Source organism: Acanthochromis polyacanthus, chromosome 6 (assembly GCF_021347895.1).
Source record: "Acanthochromis polyacanthus isolate Apoly-LR-REF ecotype Palm Island chromosome 6, KAUST_Apoly_ChrSc, whole genome shotgun sequence".
Lineage (NCBI taxonomy): Eukaryota > Metazoa > Chordata > Actinopteri > Pomacentridae > Acanthochromis > Acanthochromis polyacanthus.
Window position 1 is genome coordinate 23,507,853 of NC_067118.1, and position 25,909 is coordinate 23,533,761.

At 38.7% G+C, this 25,909-nt stretch overlaps 1 protein-coding gene across 2 annotated transcripts; it reads right to left on the reverse strand.

Annotated features, from left to right (window-relative positions):
- Positions 1-4,639: 4,639 nt before the first annotated feature.
- Positions 4,640-25,518, reverse strand: LOC110952979 (PHD finger protein 20-like). 2 transcript variants are annotated; one of them, XM_051949802.1, is made up of 18 exons: positions 25,414-25,518; positions 23,123-23,202; positions 22,330-22,501; positions 21,525-21,609; positions 20,518-20,591; positions 20,195-20,423; positions 19,964-20,047; positions 19,019-19,078; positions 17,791-17,980; positions 17,596-17,705; positions 17,398-17,520; positions 17,081-17,161; positions 16,771-16,913; positions 15,148-15,247; positions 14,590-14,785; positions 14,295-14,505; positions 9,396-9,666; positions 4,640-8,933 (listed from the first exon to the last, which is right to left on the reverse strand). In XM_051949802.1, exons 2-18 carry the CDS (start codon positions 23,200-23,202, stop codon positions 8,797-8,799), a joined length of 2,346 nt encoding a protein of 781 aa, XP_051805762.1. In that variant the 5' UTR covers positions 25,414-25,518; the 3' UTR covers positions 4,640-8,796. The 2 variants fall into 2 exon arrangements, with proteins under 2 accessions (XP_051805762.1, XP_051805761.1); XM_051949801.1 differs by having other exon boundaries at positions 20,195-20,426.
- Between the last annotated feature and the right edge of the window lie 391 nt (positions 25,519-25,909).

Consider the following 25,909-nt stretch of genomic DNA (forward strand, 5'->3'; position numbering starts at 1 on the left):
TGTGTGTGTGTGTGTGTGTGTGTGTGTGTGTGTATATAGCTGTAGAGAAAATAAAAGTAAGCACAAGCCTTAAGAATAACTCTGGGTAGTGCTGAAGGAGGCTTACTGAGATTTATCACAAGATTATTTAAGCAGTCACAGACTGCCTAACAAAGGTTTTTTTTAAGATATGCTACTAAAAACAAACAAAAGTTTTCAATTTTTATTATGTCACTTGCAAAGGTAAGACAGTCTTGGTTGATAAAATTCTCCCAAAAGCTCACAATTCTGACCTCTAACTCCATAGTTAATATAATATAATTAGTCATAGCAAGATCATTACCTCATTCAAAGTCATAGTAAGACGGCTAAATATGCCTAATTACACAGCTAGAGTAGCAAAACAGCTGTTTCAGCTACCTACACAACCTAAATCACAGCAAGACAGCAAATAATAGCTAACTGCATGGATAAAATCATAGCAAGGTAGTAAATTATGGGTAACTACACAGCTAAATTCTCAGAAACACTTTTTTGCCACAGCTAGCTATACAGGTACAGTTGTAGTAAGGTAGTTAATCATCAAAGTCTTATTAAAAGGAACTAGCATTGTAGAAGATGTGCTCCTACAGCATTGTAGAAGACATTTGTTAACTGACATGTATAGATTAAGGTGTAAATATGACTGGAGTAAAAGCAAGGTTTATTTTTCCACCATATCTAGAAACCATCATTTAAAGGAATTGAAATAAAGTTTCAATTCTCCTTAATTAAAGATCATTTATTCATCCCCTCAGCTCCAGAATACAGGTCAACTCTGATGTCATGTTTCACCCACATTCCTAAAGTGATTATATAGATAAATAACAGGGAACTCTTACGTGTAAAATCCCATATTTTACCGGAAATGGAAGAGAAACTGTAAGAACTGAAATCTGGCTTCAACAATCGAGCCTCTATTCAAATCAGCCTTTTTATCTCTGCGTTTGTAAGGGCCTAACATATCTAAAATTGCTTGAAAAAATAAAGTGTACATGTAGCTTTAAATGCAAAAGCAATGCTTCGCAAAGCTATGTTAGTGTTCAAATGATAAATTGCCAAGTAAATCCATATGTTCCAGCTCTGCGAGTGTTTGAGGGTATGTCTTTTTGCTCTCCGTGTTTTGTTTTGTTTTTTTACAATGCAGTGACATGAATTATCATTTAACTTGTATGTTCTCATCTAAAATCACAACCAGATCAACATTTAGTCATAGTATGTCTAAAAAAGTGACCCAGTTATATCTGAAATTACTTCACAAAAAGGTTCACCCAAAAATGTCTCATCCCTAAACTGTAGCATTAAACTACAAATTAATTTCAAACCATCTTTACAGAATAAAAAAAGCTTAGTTTTCTCTTTGTACAACTGAGATTATTATTATTGACTACCTTTATGTGGTTTGGGTTTACTACAATAATGTAGGAGTGATGAAAAGTTACGTCATGATGAAGCCAGATGGGATATTTTCAGTTGGATTCCACTTTCCTGGCAGGAACAGAACACAAATCCTGGCACTGTGTTGCAAATTAAAGGCAACTGAGTTATATCTTTTGTTCCTTTTGTGAAAACAGATACAATTTAAGGTTTCTATCTACATGTTGTCAACAGCAGCTTTCCACTCGTCTGAGGTGAAACTATCTAATGTCGGTTTCCACAGTGAAACAGTGGAAAATAAGATCCCCTGACTAACCAGTTGCACTAGTAATAATGTTATAATACTACTGATATTTGCAGGTTAACTCATGAACAGACGTATTCCTGTGATAGAACTACAGACCTGATGGCGGTGCTACAGATAGTCAGGGAAGACATAAGAGACAGCTTCTTTTACAAAAGACAAAGTTTTAAATCGGCATTAAAAACAAAACAAGGCTGCACAGTAGTTCAGCGGTTAGCACTGTTGCTGTGCAGCTAGAAGATCCCCTGTTCGCGTCCCGGCCTGGGATCTTTCTGCGTGGAGTTTGCATGTTCTCAATATGTATGCGTAGGTTTTTTTGCAGGTACTCCGGCTTTCTCCCACAGTCCAAAAACATACTGAGGTTAATTGGTAATTCCAAATTGTCCAGAATTGTGAATGTGAGTTTGTTTATCTCTACATAAAGCCCTGTGACAGACCTGTACAGGGTGTCTCCTGTCTTCACCCCAAGTCAGCTGAAATAGACTCAAGCCCCTCGTCACCCTAATGAGGATTAAGTGGTGTATGCATAACCGATGGATTAAAAACAAAACAGAACCAAAAACCAAGTCCAGTATGCTTACTTTGCACGTGTTACCACTGCATTGTGTCTTTGTTCTGTCACATCTACACTCACAGTAAGAACTATAGCTAAGTGCACAGCTAAACTCAGAGGAAGATTGCTAACAGCTAAATACACAGGTGAAGTCACAGCAAGGCAGCTAATTGCAGCATAATACACAGTTGAAGTTATTCAAAGATAGCTAACTACACAACTGAAGGCGTAGACTGCTAATTACACAGCTAGAGATCAGTGAAACATAGCTTACTACACAGACAAAGCCAAAGAAATAGAGCTAAATACAGTCAACTAAACAGAAGTCATAGCAGTACAGCTAATTACGGTTAATACTGTTAAGGGAAGAGCAAGTACTCTAAATGATTTCCTGGTAATCTTTTCAAATGAAAAAATCAGATTAATTACTGATGGTTATTTAGTTTGTAATTTCATATTATTAAATGAAACTGCCTAAATCAGTTCATAATGGAGACAAAAAAACCCACTCGCTTAACACTTGCTAACTTACCACCTCTCATCATTCTGACTCTAGAGAATGTCATGTTAATTGGTGTTTAAACTGCCTTTAAATCGCACTTCAGTTGATTTTATTTGTAGCATTGATTTGAATATAAATATGAATAGTACAGGAACAGAAACGCGGAAAAACTTGATTTATTGAAGCTGTGTATGCTGTAAAGAAAAGACACAGGAAATCATTCAGGTGGTGTGTTTTTGTGCAGATTTTTGATATTGTGGTACACTAATCAGCATAAAAAGACAAGTAAAACATAACCCTAATGCCAGACCTATGAACTGACCTGCACTGACATCCCAACAATCAAGGTTATAGCGATGGAATATATACATGCTTTTGAGGGCTGTTGCTCAGCGGACTGTGCTGTGTGGCACACTTAGTGACATTGTGCCAACAGGAAATGCCCTGGTGGTCTGTAAGCACACAGCGAGACCATCTGGCTGACTAAACCCAGCTCTATCATAACAACACGATACTACACTATGACTGTATACAGTGTATATACAGTAGCTATCTATCAAAGGACAAAGTCAAATCTTCAACACAGCCTCCGGTGTCAGCACATATCAGGACTGTAAACCCATTTACTCAACTAAGTAGAAATTTGATGTACTGTACTGAATTGTGAATACATCTAATTAATTACAAGTTTACTACTTACTCATCTAATACAGATTTAAGTGCTTATATAACACCATTTTTCACTGCTTCTCTTTTTAATTATTAGTAATTCTGAGGTTTGGGCTGCTAGCTTGACAAACACAAGCTTTGAGATGGTTTCAACTTAAGGCTCTGGGTAGCTGTCATGACATTTTCCTGGCATTCCTCCCATGCAGGTCAAATGTGTACCCTGCAGGTCCTGGGAAGAAATTCTGGGCTTCTGGTATCTGACGCTCTGCTCTGCAGCTGAATTTTCTGGGATCAGGTAGTCCTGGACATGTTTGTCTGAAATCTGTATCGTTTAGAGATGAGTTTCCTCGGTTGAATGATTATGATTTATTTATAATTAGCTTACTTGGAGATCTTACTTACACATATCCCCCCTCTATCCTGAAGACCTTTGAGAGCTCACCATGATGGTAATATGCACTTCAATACAAAATGAGAATAGAAGAGGCATGGCAAAAAAAATGTAATAATTACTTTGAAGGCAGAAGCCAATTCAGAGGAAATCTATGACATGAGAATCCTTTATGAACCTAAACAGTCTGAGATTCTTCTTGAAATGCAAAGTTTTATTTTTTCTTAAATATAAATAAAGCTATTATAAGGAAAATTCTCTCAAAACAAAAGTACTTTAATTCCAGTACTAGACAATAATGCAGATAGAACATTTACAGAAAATATAAAGTTAAATTAATAGATTAACTATGAAATGCCATTAATTACATATTTGATAATTTAAAAAATATTGAATTAGCAGTCATTACTTAAAACGGTTCTGCAGGGGAGATCTGAACTCATGACCTCTAATTCTGAAATTTTGAGTGTGACACATCCACATCGACGCAAATTCAGCTATTTCAATCAAAGCTGGAGCTGTTTCACAGAAAACATTTCCTGTGTTATAAATGGAGGAAAAAAGAAAGAAGAGAACTGAGGTGTGTCCCTATTAAATCACGTTTGGTGAACTTGATGCCACTGAAGGTTACACTAAAGTCAAATATTTCAACAAAGTCAAATTTATGCCTTGTTCCTGCTACAGCTTAAGAAAATTTCAACTTTTCTTTCCACTAACACCTCACTATAGATTCAAACCAATGTTACTCTCAAAATAAATCTACAGCTTCGTACAGTTTGCTTCTAATACATTTGTATAAAACATCCAGTTAGACAACTTTACATGTTAAAATGACAGAAAAGTTTATTAGAACACTAGCAAACTGTCATCTGACACAAAAGGTGATGCTAACAATACTAATAAACAACAGTTCTCTCCATATGTAATGAATTCTTTGTATATACAGAAGTGACTATGTACAGGAGTGTCTGGATCAAAGGAACAGAACTCTATAAACCAGCTGTTAGTGAAAAAACCCCCACTGTGGATTATTTTATTCTATTCTTGAAGGTTCAAAAGGAACATCCATGCTTACGAGGCTCAACAGTTTTCTTTGTAAAGAAACGTTTTGTAGAAAAAAACCACTGATATAACTCTAGAAAAGATAAAACTTTATAGACAAATATCAAACGAAGGAGGAGAAAATCTTGCACTGAAATCTGCTCCAACAAAGCCTGAAGCTTCTCTGAAGCGATAGAGTCCTTAATAAATCATTTGTATCTGCCTGTGTTGTTTGAAATAAGCTGTAAACTCAACACAGCAACTTTCCTTTTTCTTGACTTAATATGGATGACCACTTGCTGTTCAAAGGGGAATATCACACACAAGGTTCAGAATTCAGGTGCAAAATTTTCATTCCTCCCTCACCCCGTCTTGTCACTTGCACTAAACCAGCATTCAAAACTTTGCTGCAAAACCCTTTCATATATTCACACGGATTTCTCGTATTATCGGCATTAAATCTGGCCAGCTTTTCACATCACATTGCTGTTAATAAAGCTGCGATATCGGTGTTGATATTTGAGAGTAGCTGTGTCGACATTTGTTGAAGCTTGAAGTCACAGTGTAGGTGATGCAACCAACGATGATGGAACAATCACAACTTTTAAACCCTTCAGAGCCACCATCTTATTACTAAAAAAATGCAAAAAAAACCCCACAAAACATGGAGGCATATCATTCATTGGATTCCCTTAAGATGGAAACAGAACACAGCGCATAGCAATTCAATATTTATGTGCCCCTGTGGATGACAGTGGTAAAATAGGGAACTACTGTTGCTGTTGTGTTCTTGAAACAGTTTGTAACTGAAACTGGACTGTGAGATTTTGTGCTTTCAGTGTATAGCTTGCAAAATCTGATTTAGAATGAATAAAATAGGATCAAATCACAGCAAAAGAATTGTCATTGCATGTTTGGTAATTTAGGTGGATCAATTAGCAGAAATAAAATACATTTATATCAAGAAAAGCACTCCAAGAGCGCAGTACTCCACCAAGGCTGTTCATTCACCCATATGGCATTCTCAGAAATGCAGCACTTGTTTATTAGTTACCGATGACCAGAAATGACAGCAACATAGAACGTGGCCTTTCAATACAGATCTACCCACAAACAAAATGACCTTGCACTGAGCACAGGTGTGTGTGTTGCATGTGTACATTGTGTATGGATACCAAACTGTGTGACCTAAATATGTAGCGGGTGGCAGGAATCGATGGAACTCAGGAAACACCCCCATAATTTCATCAATTGTTTCTTGTATCATTTTCGACGTATAAGTCCAAGTAAGTCCACAGTGGTGGATCTGTGGTAGGACTGCAGTCATGTGATTGTCAGCAGGCACATGACTTGGCGTTCACTTGTCATAGTTACAGTGACGATGTGCTGCTATCTTGCAATGATACAGAAATCTTTGACAAATCCGTGGATTCAGACTATAAACCGCATCACTGCCAAAATCTAATCACTTGGTCCTGAAAATTTAATCTAAATCCGTTAGTCTGTTTTTGAATAATGTTGTGCATGGACAGACAGATTCACGTACGGAGAAATTATGTTTTCATTTGTGTAGAATCAATACTAATTATTAATGGTTGTTTTTGACAGCTTTGAATGAGTCCTTTATATTTGCAGAGGGAACAGGTCTTCTTTTGCAACATGGCTGAAGTGCATCATAGTCATAAATGTGGAACATATGCGAGCCATAACTGTGTGGCAACAAAACTTAACAAAATGCCTGGTCACAGCACAGTGATGATGCAGGAGTTTCTAGAACAGAGCAACACACCCATCAGGCTCCACCCGCCCTACTCACACAGTTGAGGAGATTCAGCACACACCAAAGATAGTGGTTAATACATTTACACAATGACACAACTGATGCAGGAGTGCTTGGAGCGGTGTATTGCTGCATAAGGAGACCACTTCAACTAAAAGCAAGCCAAATTTAAAGCGGGTACAGTCTTTGATTTTAATTGGAAAAGCTGCTGAATGCTTGTAACCACACCTCATACAGCAGCCCAGAATGGAGAAACTAACACTGTCTCTATGCAGAGCCTTTCAAAAGAGGTATTTATTTTGCTGCAATCTGGAACTTTCACCACTAGTTGTCAATGAATCCTACATACTGGACTTTCAAAGGCTGACTAAACTGTACAAACTTCATGTCAAATTAGGGGCCAAGCTAACTAGGCCGCTAACTGTAGGGATGCAACTTAGAATTACTTTCATTGTCGATTAATCTCTATATTATTTTCCTCATTAATCTATGAGTTGTTTGGTCTATAAAATGTAAGAAAATGGTAAAAAATATCTTTTAGTGTTTTACCTCAAACCTGTTTCGTCCACAAAACAAAGATATACAGCTTACTGTCATAAATGAGGAAAGAAACCAGTAAATTTTTCACATTTAAGTAACTGGAATCAGAGATCAATGAATATAATTTTTTTCCTTAAAAAATTACTCAAAACTACAGACCCCCCCTGGTGACATGGTAAAAAAATAAATAAATTGTGGCCACGATATAGCTATAACGTGCGCACGAAATACTACTTTGTTCACACAAAAGACTAATTCGTTCGCACAAAATACTACTTCGTTCCCACGAAATACTAATTTGTGGCCACGAAATAGGTATAACGTGCACACGAAATACTAACTAATAATATTAATATCATTCCTGGACAGCTGGGTAAGCAAATCGAGCACACCTTCTCTACAACCTGCAGTAATCTGTGTACGGGCCGTACCTACGTGATGTTCCTAGGATGAGTTTTTCTTAGCTGTGCTAGTCCATATAGTCCCGTACACAGATTATTGCAGGTTGCAGAGAAGGTGTGCTCGATTTGCTTACCCAGCTGTCCATAAATGATATTAATAGTATTAGTATTTCATGTGCACGTTATACCCATTTCGTGGCCTCAAACTAGTATTTTGTGTGAACGAATTAGTATTTCGTGGGAATGAAGTAGTATTTTGTTCGCACATTATGGCTATATCGTGGCCATAATTTATTCATTTTTTTTACCATGTCACCAGAGGGGTTCCGTACAAATCTGTTAAGCGATTATCAAAATATTTGGTGATTATCGTAATAGTTGACAACAAAATGAGTAATTGCTGTAGCTTGAGTTAACTGTTGGCAATTAGCTAGTTAGCTTGGACAGCTTCACCCCGCTTTGCAAACTTCTCAGTTAATGAAATAAACCTGAAAACAAGCTACTGTGTCTAACTAGCGCTAGTCCGGCTGGTGGTTAGCGGTCACCAAACTTTTAGAAACATCTATTTCGTGAAATAAAACTGTGTTCTGGTACGAGCAGAACTCAAAACCTCTCAGAAAGCTTCTATTTTTTTCTGTAAAAATAGAAAAAAAATTTGTTAGTACTAACATTAGTACAATTACAACATCTCTGCCTTGAGAACCATCCAATGTATAACAGCATTGCTCGTGTGATTGTTAGTAATCATATTTTGATGCCTGCTGCGATAAGATGATAAATGGCAACATTCAGTAATGACACTTGCTTTGCATCAGTTCAGTTTCTAATGTTAACAAGCCTCGAAACCGGTAGAAATTATTCTGTCCTGACAGCAGCTCATCAAAATCCAAATCAATATTCACACCTGTCATGTGGCTGGACATAGTCTGAAGTCCTGCTAGAGGCTGTTTGGAAAACACTCTTCTTGGATTTTGACAGAAGAAAATCACCTGCTCATTTTATGAAAAATGTCATGATGCTCCTCATACTGTAGAGCAGTTTTTCTCCACCAGAGGGGGCGGTGACCCGCAACGGAGCAGAAACAAACCACAGTTTTCCGTCCAACTACGGAGCGTCATGCACTTCGGCTCACCCTAAGCTAGTCTTTCTCATCAGTCAGTTGGTCACTTTTCTCCTTCAGGCTAGCGGGGTCAAAAGTCAAGGGTTTAAGGAGCAAAGAGTCAGCGGCAGACTGATAGCCGTCTCACGATGCACAAGTCGCACAGCAGACGCCTGATTCGCTGTTTCAGCTGCGGGAGGCGGGACAAAGGGTCAGGAGGCTCAAGCTCGCCCGAGTGGTCCAACCAGGACTCTAATACTGGAGAGATGGAGGGCAAGGAAGAGAAAGGGAGACAATGTTGTGATTTTTGAAAAACATTAAAAAAGACAATAAAGAAACAAATTGGAAGTATAATTGTTTTTTAAAGTTTTGTGATAAATTCTTACGAGTTATATTTAGGTATGGATACCAAAACCTGTTATTAAATAAGCTCTGGGGTAAAGTCATTACTCATTTTTATGATTTCTTGCATTATAACAGTGTCATACTACACAGAAGCCATTTCCCCCCCATTCTCTCTGTCCTTTTAGTCATGGCTGTGCTGTAACAGAAGCAATAAAACAACCAGAAACTGCTGGAAATTCAGACAGTTAATGTGCACCAGGTTTCCTAAACTTAACAGAAAACAATATTTCAGTGCTGTAGTTTCACTGCCCCACAAGGGCAAAAAGTCTGTGCAGTTTGTATTTCTTTCTCGTGTATATAAACTGGCTCTGTTACCATCCAGCTCTCGCTCTATCAGGTCCATCCTGGCACTGATCTGGTGGTGAAGAGACTCGACGTGGTCCAGCAGGTTGAGTTGACACTCAGCTACAGATGCTGAACGAGGTTCCGGTGTGTACATCTGAGTGTGTGCGTGTTCAACACCTTCTGGGTGTGCAGCGTTCTCTCTTTCTATGCTTCCATCGTTGTGTGCATCTGTGTGTGTCACAATACTTGAGTTTGCAGAGAAGTCGACTGGTGTTTTGTTGATGTCTTCAGGTTTTGTTTCCTACAGAAACAGAAGCAAAGATGGCTGCCATCATGAGAGTTTTACTTTTGGCTAAAATTCATGCTTACTACGTCCGTACTTCTGCAAGGTTATGCATGATGGGAATGACTTCAATCACCTAGGTCCTCTGCAGACATCCGCATATGGCTTAAAATTTGTGATCAATTTGTGTTTGTCGACAATGCAAACACAGCGACTGCCAGGAAACAGAGGGAGCTTAAAACAAACGCTTGTGTTGACAAGAGACAGTACAAGGAGATTGTCCATCATCCACACCTGTATAATTCATAAATAAAAGAGTTGCAATTAAGACAGTCACTGCTGGAGAGGTTTTGACTTTTACATCAACAGTGCCCAAACACAGTAGGAAGTTTTAAATTCTGGAGAAATGCTATGTCAGTCCACTGTGCTCCACAAATCTCTCAAAAAAAATCATTGGCACAGTGCCACGGCCCCAGTCTGTGAGCAGCTGCTGTGTACTGTATAGAGTACAAAATGACAGCACTTCAAAAGCATCAACGTGAGCATTGCGCTTTCCTGTTTTTGATATGAGGGATCAGTTGATTTTTCCATTAATTTGTCACCTGCCTGTATGTATAGGTTGATCGGTGGTGAAAGTTCCATAAAATGATGTTCCTAAATAAACATGTTCCTACTAAAGACAATCTTAATGGTAAAAGTATGAAAACCTCCACTTTTTCCATTCCAATATGTATATCTGTCACAGTTTGAACAAAACCACAAGCAGGTCTGCATCGATCATGCAGAAATTTTGCCATTAGAATTCAAAATAATATTCAGGTAGCTCATCAAATTGCACTGAGAAGTTGTTACATCTATGTAGGACACACTCGCCAAATAACTACCAGCACCTCACCGGTGTCAGTACAGTATAGTGCTGTCATACTATAAATAATGTGTCACTCTTGTATTTCTCGTAAAAAAAGACACACTGGACAAATTCTGCCTTTCTCGTTACTGCAAATGCTTTAGTCGCACAAAGCTACACTTACTTATGAGACTTTTTCAAACTGATGTTTTGACAGACTTTGTTGTTTTTGTTAATTTTATGTAATTTTGGTAACTTGTTTTAATGGTTTAAATGTTCAGCATTTTTGTCGTTTTTGTCTTTACTTGCCACAAACAGATCAAGTGATAAATCTATCAAGAAAAGAGCAGCCTTTAAGATCTGGTAGTGCTATTTCTGAGAGAAGACTAGTTTTGTTGTTAGATCTTAAAACATTGTCTTTCGGTGCCTTCTTCTAAGCCCTCACACTTGCAGAGCAGCAGCAGGTAAAAATAGTTCCACATTCACCAGAATGAGCCTGAAACTGGCTGTCAGTGGTCTCATAGCAACAGCAGGAGCTTAGCGCTGCGAGTACAAGCTGCAGCTGCTACTAACGGTCTTTGTTTTCTATCCCTCCTTCAACATGCATAATGTGTACTTCTTATTACTAATGCAGATGCCCAGTTTAGTTTATTGTCACATGTGACATCAAAAGCATCAAATCTTTATATCTGAGACACTGGAAACAGGAAATAAATTATATTTTTATTTAAATAATTAAAATATTTAATTATTTGTGATTTGCAGCTCAAACAAGGATTAATATTTAATATATAATATTAATATTTAATAAATATTGATATTTTTGGTGGCTGGAGGACCAGGGGTCATTCAGGGTTCACTCCTCAGGTCACTTTTGCTTTTAATAGATGTGCTACCTCAAGGACTTTTAAGAGCACACAAAATTGTTTTTATGGAGGCGATACCCAATTCTATTTTAGCTGCAGCCTGAATGGAATTCTCTTCCTTTAAAACTATACTGAAGACATCCAAAAAATAGATGGCTGTTATAGTTTTTACAATTAAACCCATAAAACCTGACAACTTCTTACTGGTGCTTATATTACCAACCTGAAAATCACAACAAAAAAATCTAGGCTTATTCTAGATCTGTGGCATGAGGGTCGACTAGTTAACTGGTTGGTTAGTACATTCTCAGCTGACCAAATTTTCATTGGTTCAACAATCCAATGTTATCTGTTACTTTCACAAAGAGAAATGCACTATTTTAACAGTCATGCAGCCATCCAGTTTGAAATCTGGGAGCACACAGGTCATTGGTGTAGCACTCATACAATCAGTGTTTACTGTGGAAGAGTGAAGCCTGTATGGGTCTCATGCTTGCAGCAGAGCACTTGTCCATCTGCTCTGCTGTATACCCTTTCAGTGTCCAATGCTGGGAAGCTGCAGAACCCCTCGCGTCCACAAACACGGCTCAGGACACATACTGTGTCAAATGTAACATTAACAAAACATTTCTTTGGATTCCTCTCAAAACTAAATGAAATCACGTCAACAAACCCATCTGTGTGTCCGCATTTTGTTCGAACTGACGGACAAAACTTTGAGTGTGTTAACTTTGCGCACTTTAGTTACTACATTACAGCTCTACAGCCAACATCACAGATCATCTATAAAAAGCAGGCTAACTCGTCTGTGTTACATTCCTCAAAAGTTCTTGTGCTGGAATCATCAGTTGATATTGTTCTTTTTAAAATTCATATCGTCATATGAATACGTGTAGCTGCACACCACATGTGTGCTCCACATCTGCTGTTATCATTTCAGTTAAAAATGAACCAGGTTTAATATATTTAATATTCTGTAAATATACGGGTTATATGTCGATATAGAATTCCCTTTGGTTAATAGCGCTAGCAGGTGGAGTACACTTATTGCACTATGCCACATTTATTTAATCTATAGATAAAACACAGATTATTTTCGCCTGATTGGTTGTAAAGTAAAAATTAAACTAAAAAAATACTATTTCAGTCCACCAAGATTTACTTTGCTTGAGTGCAGCCCTTATACACACGTGGACAAAATTGTTGGTACCCCTCAGTTAAAGAAGGAAAAACCCACAATTCTCACTGAAATCACTTGAAACTCACAAAAGTAACAATAAATAAAAATTTATTGAAAATTAAATAATCAAAAACAGCCATTACTTTTGAATTGTTGATTAACATAATTATTTTAAAAAACAAACTAATGAAACAGGCCTGGACAAAAATGATGGTACCTCTATAAAAGATTGAAAACTATTTGACCAGAGTGACATGATTAACTCAGGTGTGTCATTTAATTGACATGACAGGTGTTTCCAAACTCATAATCAGTCAGTCTGCCTATTTAAAGGGAGACAAGTAGTCACCCTGCTGTTTGGTGAAAAGATGTGTACCACACTGAACATGGACAACAGAAAGCGAAGGAGAGAATTGTACCAGGACATCCGAAAAAAAATTATAGACAAACATCTTAAAGGTAAAGGCTATAAGACCATCTCTAAACAGCTTGAAGTTCCTGTGACAACAGTGGCTCATATTATTCAGAAGTTCAAGACCCACGGGACAGTAGCCAACCTCCCTGGATGTGGCCGCAAGAGGAAAATTGATGACAAATTGAAGAGACGGATCGTTGGAATTGTATCCAAAGAGCCCAGAGCAACCTCCAAAGAAATTAAAGGTGAACTCCAAGGCCAAGATACATCAGTGTCAGATCGCACCATTCGTCGTTGTTTGAGCCAAAGTGGACTTCATGGGAGACGACCAAGGAGGACACCACTGCTGAAAAAAACTCATAAAAAAGCCAGACTGGAATTTGCAAAAATGCATGTTGACAAGCCACAAAGCTTCTGGGAGAATGTCCTTTGGACAGATGAGACCAAACTGGAGCTTTTTGGTAAGGCACATCAACTCTATGGTCATAGACTCAAAAACCAAGCATACGAAGAAAAGAACACTGTCCCTACGGTGAAACATGGAGGAGGCTCAGTAATGTTTTGGGGCTGCTTTGCTGCATCTGGCACAGGGTGTCTTGAAAGTGTGCAAGGTACGATGAAATCTGAAGACTATCAAGGCATTCTGGAGAGAAATGTGCTGCCTAGTGTCAGAAAGCTTGGTCTCAGTCGCAGGTCATGGGTCTTCCAACAGGACAACGATCCAAAACACACAGCCAAAAACACCCAAGAATGGCTGAGAGAAAAGCGTTGGACTATTCTAAAGTGGCCTTCTATGAGCCCAGATCTGAATCCCATTGAACATATGTGGAAGGAGCTGAAACATGCCATTTGGAGAAGACACCCATCAAACCTGAGACAACTGGAGCTGTTTGCTCATGAGGAGTGGGCCAAAATACCTGTTGACAGCTGCAGAACGCTCACTGACAAATACAGAAATCGTTTAATTGCAGTGATTGCCTCAAAAGGTTGTGCAACAAAATATTAAGTTATGGGTACCATCATTTTTGTCCAGCCCTATTTCATTAGTTTGTTTTTTTAAATAATTATCTTAATCAACAATTCAAAAGTGATGGCTGATTTTGATTATTTAATTTTCAATAAATTTTTATTTATTGTTACTTTTGTGAGTTTCAAGTGATTTCAGTGAGAATTGTGGGTTTTTCCTTCATTAACTGAGGGGTACCAACAATTTTGTCCACGTGTGTAAATGGCATGGAGTATAACTCAATGTATGTGTCTTGACACTGAGAGTGGTGCAGTCATTTAAATCCAACAACTTTTAACAGTTAAAAATCTGTATAACTGTCAAGTTTCTACCTTCTCTTCCGTGTCGTGTTCCTGCTTTACTGCAACCGCTAGACTTTCCTTGTCCTCAGCTTTTTCCCATGATGCTCCGGGCTTCTGATAGCAGTGCTCGCTGCTGACGTAAGAGATGGTTGGCTCTCCTTTTGGGCTTGACATCAGCCTTGTCCCCTCTTCCTGTCTCCATGGTAACTTCCACAGGTGCAGGTCGGGGTGGGATTGGGAGCTGTACAGACAGACAGACAGACAGGCACCCTGAGCTCTGCGGACTAAAACAGACAAACCAAGTCGCTGATGTAACTTCACTCACTGTAGCAGGCTGATTTTGAGCTGCAGCCCATTGAGGACCTGATTGAGGTTGTGCGTGTGCGCCAGCAGACGGCCGGTGTGTGAAATCTTGGAGGCGTTGATCTCGGAATAGTTCTCCTTTACACATGACAGGCCGAACATGTGACCAGATATCAGGACATCAGGTTCTGACAGGACACGCTGAGCTCGTCTCCAACCTGAGAGTTACAAAGAGGATGAAGGGACATGTGCACACACTGTAAGAAAATGATGTAGCTGCTAGCATTCTACAACTAACAAAAAAATCTTAATTCATCAAAGCTGGGCGGGTTTTCTGTACAAAAGTTGCTTAATTTAAGATGTTTACTCAAAAGATTACTTTAGTTTGAGTCACTGGTTTTGACACCAGAGGAATTAAAGGCTCAGGTTTTAAACTTGTATAGAAAATATCTCACTTTTTAGAAATACTGATTAATTGTTTAAACCTACTTATGATTAACATACAGTGATTTCTGTCATCTTAAGTGCAGTTATATGAAATGTAATAATCAAAGCCAGGTACACAGAGTGTAAATCATACTTGCGGTTTGTCTGCAGTAGTAGCAGATGTAGTTGTGGGGGACGTTGTCTTCATATAAACCCATACAGGTACCATGCTGCCAGCACAGACATGACTCGCACTACAGAGGGACACATAGAGACAGATGGGCGGGATTAAAACAAATATCACAAATCAAATTAGTCATCGGATGTGCATATGAGCATGTCTGAAGTGTTTTCTGACAGATTGGTGAAAATCTTCTCCTTCCTTTAATAAAGCTACAGTTCTAAAAAATATCATTATGGTTGTGCAAATGAAAATTAAAATGGGTTGTGTATACTGTACACTGGCATACAGTATGTACATGTGATGAGGAAAGCGTGGGCACTCCTCGTGACGTTTTACACCCTCCCTATGGACGATATAAGTTGTTAGGATCAGGATGGAGGTACAGGGTTATGATTCTACAATGCACCATCCAGTACAGCTCTGTCGTGGTTGAATATAGCTAATAGTTGCTACAAATGCAAAGAGAATTTCTTCAAGATTGATGAATGAAATTAATAAAATTAACTATAAAGTTCATATCCATTAGTACATTGTCATTGCAGTGGAGAAAACAAAAGAAACCCAGTAAATTTCACTTTTTTTAATAAAACCATTCCAAAGTGTGTCACTGACCATAATCAAATGAAAAACAGAACAAAACTATGAGCCGTGAGGCAGCTCTCAGGGTAATTTCACTACCTTCATTTTTAGTGAAGGTAGTGAAAGCGAGTAAGGTAACAATCTTTGAGCACCAGTCATACATGCTGCAGCTTTTTCCAGAATAGTCGGGGCAATCCAGATCATTCAGCATAATAATACTTATTATGAAATTGTTACATTTTTATACCATAAAATGGTGGCAGTACAGAAATACAGTATGTCATAATTGTGTAGACAAGACAGTCTGGCAAAATCTATATTATGGTGGTGAGATACTGTATATAAAAATATGTGCCTAGTGCCTAACAGAAATAATTCATTATTTTAGTCAGTGGCCTGCTCATATACAGCAGTCTATTTACAGAAGTGCCAAACCAGGTTAATGTTAGCCAGCAAAACTTGAAAATCATCTGTGCGCTGGATTTGTAATAATGTTGTATTGCAGAAGTTTGATTTGTCTTTAACACCTAAGTATGTACAAATATGTAAAGAGCATGATTACAGAGATCCAATTAAGCTCTTTTTTAGTGATACATTTACATATCATTGTACAAATATTAACATATGTATGCAACGTTGAGCTCGAGAGTAATTCAAACCAGAGGTATATAGGGAAGAAGAGCTGTATCTAGGTTGTAAATTCTAAATAATTTCTCTTGTGTCGCAACTGGCATTATTGGAAAGGTCAAATTATGAAGTTTCATTTGGTATGCTTTAAACCTCGCTGCAGGAAATACCTTGGGAGCAATTCAACCATGGAGGTGGAATGTAAATTTGGATGTAAAATGCGTCTGTCAGTTTCTAAAGGTTAAAACTCCCATCACAATGTCAACTTCAGAACTGTACAACGATTGAGTGAACCGAAAGTTTGGAGTTTCTGTTCCAGGGGGAGTGTGTGTGTGTGTGTGTGTGTGTGTGTGTGTGTGTGTGTGTGTGTGTGTGTGTGTGTGTTACCTGTATCATGAAGTCGTTCTCCTCGTCCACTTCACACACACACCTCACCACCTCGCACTCCTCCGTCTCCATAGCGACAGGCCAAGAGGGCGTGTCTTCTCCACTCTCTGCTGTTAGCGTAGACCAATCGCTGCCATCTTCAACTGAAGGGAGGGAGGGAGGAAAAACACAACGTGATGCATTTTCATATCATGTCATTTTATTTTTAATTAGTGTGCGTATATGTGTGTGTGTGTGTGTGTGTGTGTGTGTGTGTGTGTGTGTGTGTGTGTGTGTGTGTGTGTGAGAGAGAGACAGAGTGAGTTCCCACTTTGTGTGCTGGGATGTCCAGCTGTCAGCTTCAGAGTGATGGGAGGCCTGTCTGAGTTCTCATCATCGCTGCTGCCGAGTCCTGAGAAAATAAAGAAACAACACAATAAGAAGTCGCACCGCAATTAATAGATTCACAGATTTATCAGCTACAGAGGACGATTTCAAACTGAGAGCCATTAAGGAGGATGGAAGGAGTGTGACAAAAACACAAACTGTGTGTAGTTTGATAATTAAACACAAAAAACTCCCTAAATTCATTACAGTAAAGATGAATCCTAAAGTATCAGGTCAGTTCTTACTGACAATGACTCCTACCTGGCTGAGTTCTCTTCTTCTTCTTCTTCTTTTTCTTCTTCTTTAGTTTCACTCTCAGGAAGTTCTTTCTCTCCTTTCGATCCTGTCCTCCTGACTTCTCCTTCCCTCCTTCCTTCTTCACTTCTGCCAACAGATATGAAGTTGATGATGCTTCTGGCTGTTATATTTTACAGATAATTTTAAACTGAGCCTGCCTACCCGTTCCCGCAATGCTGGGCTCTCTGTCATCACGGTGACAGCTGCTGTTCAGGTTCTCACTCTTCCTGTCTGAAATGAAGTCGCCTCCCTCAGAAGAAGACCGCTTCCTTCTACAACAACCAAAACAACAAGCTCGGTCAGAGTCTAAAATTCCTGCTGACTCTGTACAGGTCATGTTGAGGGATTTGAACTGACCTCACTGCCTCCTGATCGCTGCCTCGCTGCTCATCCAGCTGCTGGTCTGTGTGGTAGTACTTGATGTGGTAGTGCAGCAGACTGGCCTTCCTGAAGGACTTGGTGCAGCCGGGAGACGGGCATTTGAAGGGATTGTGGTCCAACTCAATGGAGAGAATAGGAGGAGGCTGGTTCTTTATGACCCGGTACACTGAGAAAGAACAGAAGTGACATGAGGTCTGGATAGTATGTTTGAAAAGTGAGAATTAAAACCGTGCCTTGTGCTTATTAATGTCTACAGAAGTAGCAAGTAAACTGAGAAGCAGGATTTTCAACTGTAACTACTACTGAGGACGAGAAGAAAAATACTCACTCCCACTTCAAGCTGGATTAAAGTTATTGACCAAAGGAGGCGATAAATTAAACTACCCCACCTTCTCCAGAACAGTAACTGCAATCTGATAAGGGCTTTACAGTACATAAGGCAGGGGCAACACAACATGCATAAAAGCTGACGTTGTGATTTTTATTTTCTCTTTACTATATCATGTGGTGTGAAAAAATAAAAGTTATTTTAACTGGGTAACTCAAATAATCCTATGTGTACAGTGTACATCTGCATCAAAAATACATTATTTTAAATTTTTAGAAAGCTGAAAAAGGCTTTCTAGAGGCTTTTTCATTTGGTGCAGCACAGGCAAAGGTACTCAAAATAGTTTGTTGCTTTGGATGGCATTCAGATCCGGCTTTGCACTCATCATAGAGACCATGTTTCTAGTTAAAATTATCCTTTCTGTAGCCTTTCCATACAACTGAAGTTGTGTTTGTTTTTGCAACGAAATGTTCCTGTAAAGTGTTTCTCTCCTGGTCCTCACTCATTTTGCTGACTACATATGGAGTTTGCATGTAAATAAATTCTTGTGATTTTTTTTTACAAAACCCAGTGTGTGCAAGAGGTCTTTAATCAGATTAAAAGACGTTCTATCACACAGACTTCCTTTGTTGACTTGTAGTCATGAAAAATGAAAACTGTGCAAGTTTTTGCTTTCTATCAAGCAGCAAAAAGTTGTAACACAACGTGTCTGACTCTATCTATTTCGTTTCACATCACACTTCCTGCAATGTGACTGTTGCACATATCGCAATGGCGATGCTAAACTGATTTCTAGTGCAGCTTTTATTTATTAGCTACTTAAGCCTTCTATTAAAACGATCACTCCGGTATGCATGGGTATATTAAGGCACTTACATGGTTCTCTGCTGAACTTATGTGTGGTGGGCAGGTGAGCCTGACGTTCCAACAGGACATCTGAGAAACAGAGAGAAGCAGTATTAGAGCTGCTAAAAATTAAGATCAGCAAGAGCAATGTTACTTCTCTACTGGCCTAAATGTAGGCATTTACAAAACAAACATTGTAGAAGTCTGGGGCTGTGCAGGTTAACAGTTAGAAATGTTACTGTAGTGCCCTGTTATATATATATATATACACACACACACACACACACACACACACACACACACAATAACAACAATATATAATAAATCAGTAATTTTACTGATAAACCTTGTAAACTCCAAGCATTTTCTCATTTTTATTCACGCTGGTCATATTTTTACTCTGTCTTTATAGCAAGAGCACAACCATGGCTAGAGGCTCTTTAAATTCTCTATGTATTGTGCTGCCACAGTGTTTAAACCTTATGGCCACAGCAGTTAACTGAATATTAATTACAAGCACAATTTTGTCTTCCCATATTCAAATGAACAAGACTGATGTTTAACATGTCCACTCGTAATAAAATTCTGCTTGTAGAAACAGTCGATGTAGATAAAATCATTTGATTTAATCTTGGGTAAATCCGCAGCATCTCATGTCATCATTTTCAAAGAAATTTTTGGTCACACGCCTGTCTGAACACTTGTGCTGCAGTAAGTGAGTGGAGACAACAGGGTTCTTAGTGTACAGTTCACTAGCTTGCATCTACTGTTGCTTGCATGTGAGGCATTTAGGGAACATCAGTAAATTGTTGTGTTTGTGGACATCCGACACAGGAGGCAGATGTGCCTCCTCCCTGAGTCTGCTTCTGCTGAAAGTTTTTCTCCAAGCTGTTTGTTCAATGGGAAATCATTGGTTTTCTCTCTGTAACACTGCTGTATTTTGGTACTACATCAATGAAACTAAATTGAGTTTACCTCTGTCGATGTGGGCAGAGTTTGGAGGAAGTGGCATGGTGGAGTCAGCCATGATTGGCTGACTCTGAGGTCCACTGCCTCTGCCTGACAGAGAAGACATCATTTAGCTTTTGCAATATGAAAGCTACAATGCACTTCAACACTCCATTAGTATCAGTGACACGTATCTGAACAGACCTGCTGTATGCTAACAAACAATGGATGCTTTGGGACGGCGGTGACATGACTTACTGTCATCTGTTTTCTTCTTCGTTGGTGGATGGGATGAACATTCAGCCTTCCTCTTCCTCTCCTCCCTTTCCTCTTCCACTCCTTCACTGTCCTCCACCTTCTCCTCTGCCTCTTCCCCCTTTTTCTCCTTTTCCTCCTCCTCCTCTCTAACCACACCTTCCTCGTCCTCCTCCTCGCTCTCCCCTTCCTCCCATCCCTCGCTTCCCACAGCACTCTTCTCTGATCTGGACTTCTGACACAAAACAACACACATTTAGAATCGAGGGAACTGTGATAGGGTAAAACAATCAGATAACGACTAATCAGAGTGAAGCATTTCTTACTTCCTGGAAGGGTTTGACCTTGGTCGGCTTCACAGTTCGAACCACACCATCGTAGAAACGCACTGTGTAGGACTCTGACACACAATTACAAAGACACACACTAAGTTTAACTTACTTAACCCTCTGAACCACCACATTCCTAAACTACTTATCTGTGGTGCACTATTTCAGCAGTCAGGCTATTCAATTCAAAATTAAACAGATAAGAACCCTGACAACTGAATTTCCCTTCAGGGAAGAATAAAGTGATTCTATTCTATTCTATTTTAGCAGAAACCAGATGAAATGCAAACTTAAATTGTGATATTTCCTGTTTTATTTAAAATTTCACCAAATACACTGTTTGCTCCTGATTACATAAAAAATTAGAAATTCTCTGGTGCTCATTGCAACTAGGAAGTCATTATTGAGTCAGCCTCTACCAACACTCACACACAATAAATATTTGTTGACTTTCAGCTAAACTGGGCTGATGTGCAGGCTGTGTGTCTCACACAGAACAAAGTGGAGAAAAGAATGAAAAGTAATTAAAAATGTAAATAGCAAATTATCTTAAGTATACAGTCATTATTTTTTCCAATAACGGGAAAACCTGCAGACCTTGATTTTTTTTTAAATTAACTTTCCTTAGTTTATTTTAAGGATTTTTTTTGCATTATAAATGTGTTACACTGCATAAATTAATTTATTAAATTAATTTAATTACTCTCTACTCCTGACTAGAGAAGTACAGAACTTTATATTACAGTGGAAAATGAACCCAATGTGAATAAAAATGAGACAGGAACAAAAAATGCCCAGAGACTGCTGAGGGTTCAGACAACTATGGAAGAAACCGAGGTGTTCTGTCTACAGGTTAAATCATAATATTAATTTATTTTACAAGCAAATATGCAAAAAAAAAAAAACTTGTATCAACTGCAGGTCTTTATCAGCGTCTGACAAACCTGTAGCGCTAATGTGCAGTGAGATAACATCAACGGTAAAAGGTCACAGTTTAGCCTCACCGTCCTTGTTGACTCTGAGGATTTTGGCCGGATAGAAACGACAGTCTGTCCAACAGGCCAGAACCTTTGAACCTGAAACAAACATCTGAGACAAAGAAACAAAGGAAAATGAAGTAATCAAAGTAAACAACACTGACACAACACAATGGACATTCTTTTTACATTATCCCCAAGAATGTTATGATTGAATGAACAAATGCTTGAAGAGAAATACAGTAACCTAAAGATGTCACTCAGCTAACCTAAACATGATTGTTATTATGTTAGCCTAAACAAGATAATGTCATTTGCTGCAAGAAATGCTATTTTCAAAGTAACAACAGTCTAATGAAGATGATGTTATTCATTATTTTAGCGTAAACGCTATCACGTTAACCTAAGAGACACAATGATTCACTACTTTAGCCTAAACAAGAAATTGTTAGTCTAAGCAAAACCATGTAGCTGCTTTAGTAGCCTAAACAAGATGTTTCCTGCTACATTAGCCGAAGGAATCTATTATTATCCTAAAGAGGCAATAATTAGCTTGAACAAGATAATGTTAGCATCAAGTAAATAATGTAGCCACTGCATTAACTTAACAAAAATAACAAAGCAACTGGTAGTTTTCAATTAAACTTTGACTATGACCATGTGACTCCTAATTTGATGTCATCACCTTGACTGTAGTTCTTAGTGTTTTTATGTTTCAAAAAAATATATTAACTGACATTAAAACATTTTTCCAGTGTAATGACAAGTATCAACAGTGTCCCTGTCATGACGTTGACATTAATGCATAAATCTGAGGTTATAGTTAATGTACCGGTTGAGATCGTGGCGGGTTCAGGCCCTGCCTCCTCAGACTGACTCGCTCAAGCGGCCGAAGGTACGGCGAGTTCCACTGAAACCATTCATCATGGCGCCGGCTCCACTGTTTGTAGTGGATCAGGACTTGCTCTTTGTCGTAGTCGATTTTCTCGATCGTGGCTGTGTACCTGGCATGAAGGAAAAGATTTAAATTCTCAAATTCTAAACATGAACCTCTTTGAAGCTTCAAACAAATTTAGACAGAAATATCTTTATTCAACTGCATAATCACCATGGACATGAATGTGTTGGACTACCTAAATATTTTTTAAGTTATATCTAGCATTTTTAAAATAATTTCCAATAATATTTTCAGTTTCCTCATTAAAAATTAGCTGGTGTTTGACTGTGAATTGAAGGCCATTTCCAAGAAAGTACTGGAAAATGTGACGCCAACTATAAAAGGAAAGTTGTCACAGTTAATAGGGAGCTGCTCACTGTATTTCAGGTTTTCAGGAAAAACTTAAAAGATGACTTTGAGCTGCTGTAAATAAAACTTACTTCATGCTACAAAACTTCCCTCACTCCACTGACAAAACGATTTCCACTGTAAAACAAAGTGCCTGAGTGTGGCTTGTTATCTATCTGATCGACCATTTACTGATTTTTCTCTAAAGCAAAGTTTCCATTAAATTATCTGTAAAAAATATGATCTGCAATATGAACCAAGATGGTTTTGTTATTTTGCCGTGTGTGTGTGTGTGTGTGTGTCTCTGTGTGTGTGTGTCTCTGTGTGTTTGCGTCCAGACCAGGTTTTCTGACGGTCTCGGGCTTCTAGCTGAGCTCCAACTTCAAAAGTGATTCCCGATCTGTCAGGAGGAGTCTTCATCTGGCAGAAATGGTTGAAAAAAAACAGTAAATATTCACTTTGCCTGTTTGTTTGACCATAACTAAGATGCCATCAACAATATACTGCCTGTTGCATTGCTTTTTTTCAGCTAAGTACAGAACAATGTTAACTCTGCATTCTTTGTGTAACCAGTGCCACCAGGTATTTCTCCACTGTCTGCTTTTGATTGGGAGAGGAGGTTAAGTGAAGAAAGGTTAAGTGAATAAAGAAAGTTAAGTGACTGTGGAGACTGCCTGTTCTTTTCTGTGGGAGTCTAGAGAAGATGCTAAGCCTCACACCTTCCTCAGGGATTTCTGTGCCATCACACAACTTCGAATGAAGAATTAACTTTTTTGTTTTGAATGAGTGATGTTGATGTAGCAGGCATGGTAAATGGTAAATGGTCTGTATTTATATAGTGCTTTACTATACCTGCAAGGTACCCAAAGCGCTTTACATGATACACCCATTCACACACACATTCACACACTGATGGCGGAAGCTGCCATGCAAGGCGCTAACCACGACCCATCAGGAGCAATTAGGGGTTAGGTGTCTTGCTCAGGGACACCTCGACATGAGCGTGACGGGATCGAACCGGCAACCCTCCAGTTGCAAGACGGCCACTCTACCCACTGAGTCATGCCGCCCCAAGGCATGTAAGAATAATGCAGTACAGGTTCATTGTGATTTTAAGGGATGCTTCCCAAAAACTTCAGGTTGGAAATGTTTAATCATTAGTCTATTTGTTGATTTTGTCTATTGTCTGTGCTTTTAAAAGTGATTGCATAGCATACTAACTCTGTTTCCTGCTGTTTGATTCACAGATTTGCTTGCTTTACTAGTTTATGTGCATAAATCTGCATGGATTGCAAATGAATACAACATGTAGTATGTCTTGCTGGGGCAGAGTAACTCCTTTTATTATTGTTAATTGTGCTGCTTGTTTGTGTTAGTTGTATCCACAAGTGAATTTACTGTAGTTATTTTGATATGCAGTATGACAATTTAGAAAGCAGTGGCTTATGATTTGACACCCCTACTTCCCTTATTAGATTCTCAGTTGCAATTATGGTATTAGTAAAGTAAATGATGAGCCAATTACTTGTTTATTACCAGTACTACAGCCATATTTTTCTTCTCCATGACATAAACTACTGTTTTGCCTGTAATGTAAAGCTTTGCATTTATTTTTAATATAATAAGCTTTATAATCATTTTTTGGTTAGTGTAAGTCAGGCAAACATGCTAAATAAAGAACACGCTGACAGCTTTCAAGCAATGTGCTAATAATTTGGCCTATGACTGTGTTATTTACCCCAATCATTCCTGTTCATCAGTGACCAAAGCCAGTAAGAAAGCATCATCTCATAGTTTTATTTCACACATGACAGCAGACAAAGCTGTAATAGAGCTTAAATAGGTAGGAACAAAGACATTTTACTAATAGAACAACATAAACACAGCACACAGTTGTTTCGTGGTTAACGGTGACGTGTGTATGTTCAGTACGTTACACTGATGACAGCAGACATTCAGTGACGTCGCTAATGTCTCCAATAACGGTCGCAGCCAGACTTTGTAGTTTAGTTTAAATGCTTTCACGTATGCAGTCTGAACTATAAGAATAGAGAAGAATAACTGAAGCAGCGTGTGATGAATGAAAGAAACTCTGCTGAGGAATTTTTGACATTTCTGTCTGTTTTGTTTTGTCAGTGTTCTTGGTGAAAGAAGCTGATTGGCGCTCCAGATTGGCCCTCCGAACTCTCATTAGGCATTTTCGCTGTCAGTTACAACAGTGTCCCGCCTCTAGGGAGACGGGGCAGCTATTTGACAGCGGCTAAAATGCTAATGCTATCTGTTAAGTGTTAGCTTCAACTAGCAAAATGCGCAGGACGCTTTAAAGTCACACGCGGGTGAAGTGCAGCTCTGTTGGAAAAGAACCAAATGTTTCACTGAGGCCGTGCAGTTGAACAGAGTTGTATCTGCTTTCCATTGACTGTGAACACATAAGCTAACGCAGCTAACTGTTAGCCTGCTGAGGTGAACTAGCTCAGGCTGAAAAGTCACAGTAACCGCTGCAAGCGGTTGCAAGTTTCATGTCGGCCGGTGAGCTGTCGTGGAAAAGGAGGCCTCAATACACCTGACGCCGTTGTTAAAATGTAATTCAGAGCGTTGAATGTCAAATGAGCGACATAAAAGCTTGTTTACCTCTGGCAAGAAGTCTGCGCTGCACTCCTCATACTGTGGTGACTGTAAAGCGCATGCGCGACAGCTGAAATTCAGCTGTTGGTAGGTTTGTCTGTCTGTTTATGTCATGAAGCTAAGACGAAAAAATAAAACTCTGTGGAACCAGTAACACAGCAGAAACTGTCAAAAAAGGGTGCATATTTAATATCATAATATGTCACTGCTTCTTAATGCAGTTTTTATCTAGGTTTTATAGAGAACCACTGAAGAAATTATTGGGTTATTAAGTGGGTATTACTCACTGACCAACAGATGAATTTATTAATGTTTAATAGGTCATTTACTGCTTCTTCATGGATCAGTCACACGCTATTAAAATGTATAATATGCAAAATTATGTAAATATAATAATATAATGTGTGTGTGTGTGTGTGTGTGTGTGTGTGTGTGTGTGTGTGTGTGTGTGTGTGTGTGTGTGTGTGTGTGTGTGTGTGAATGGTAATAAGGATAAAAACAT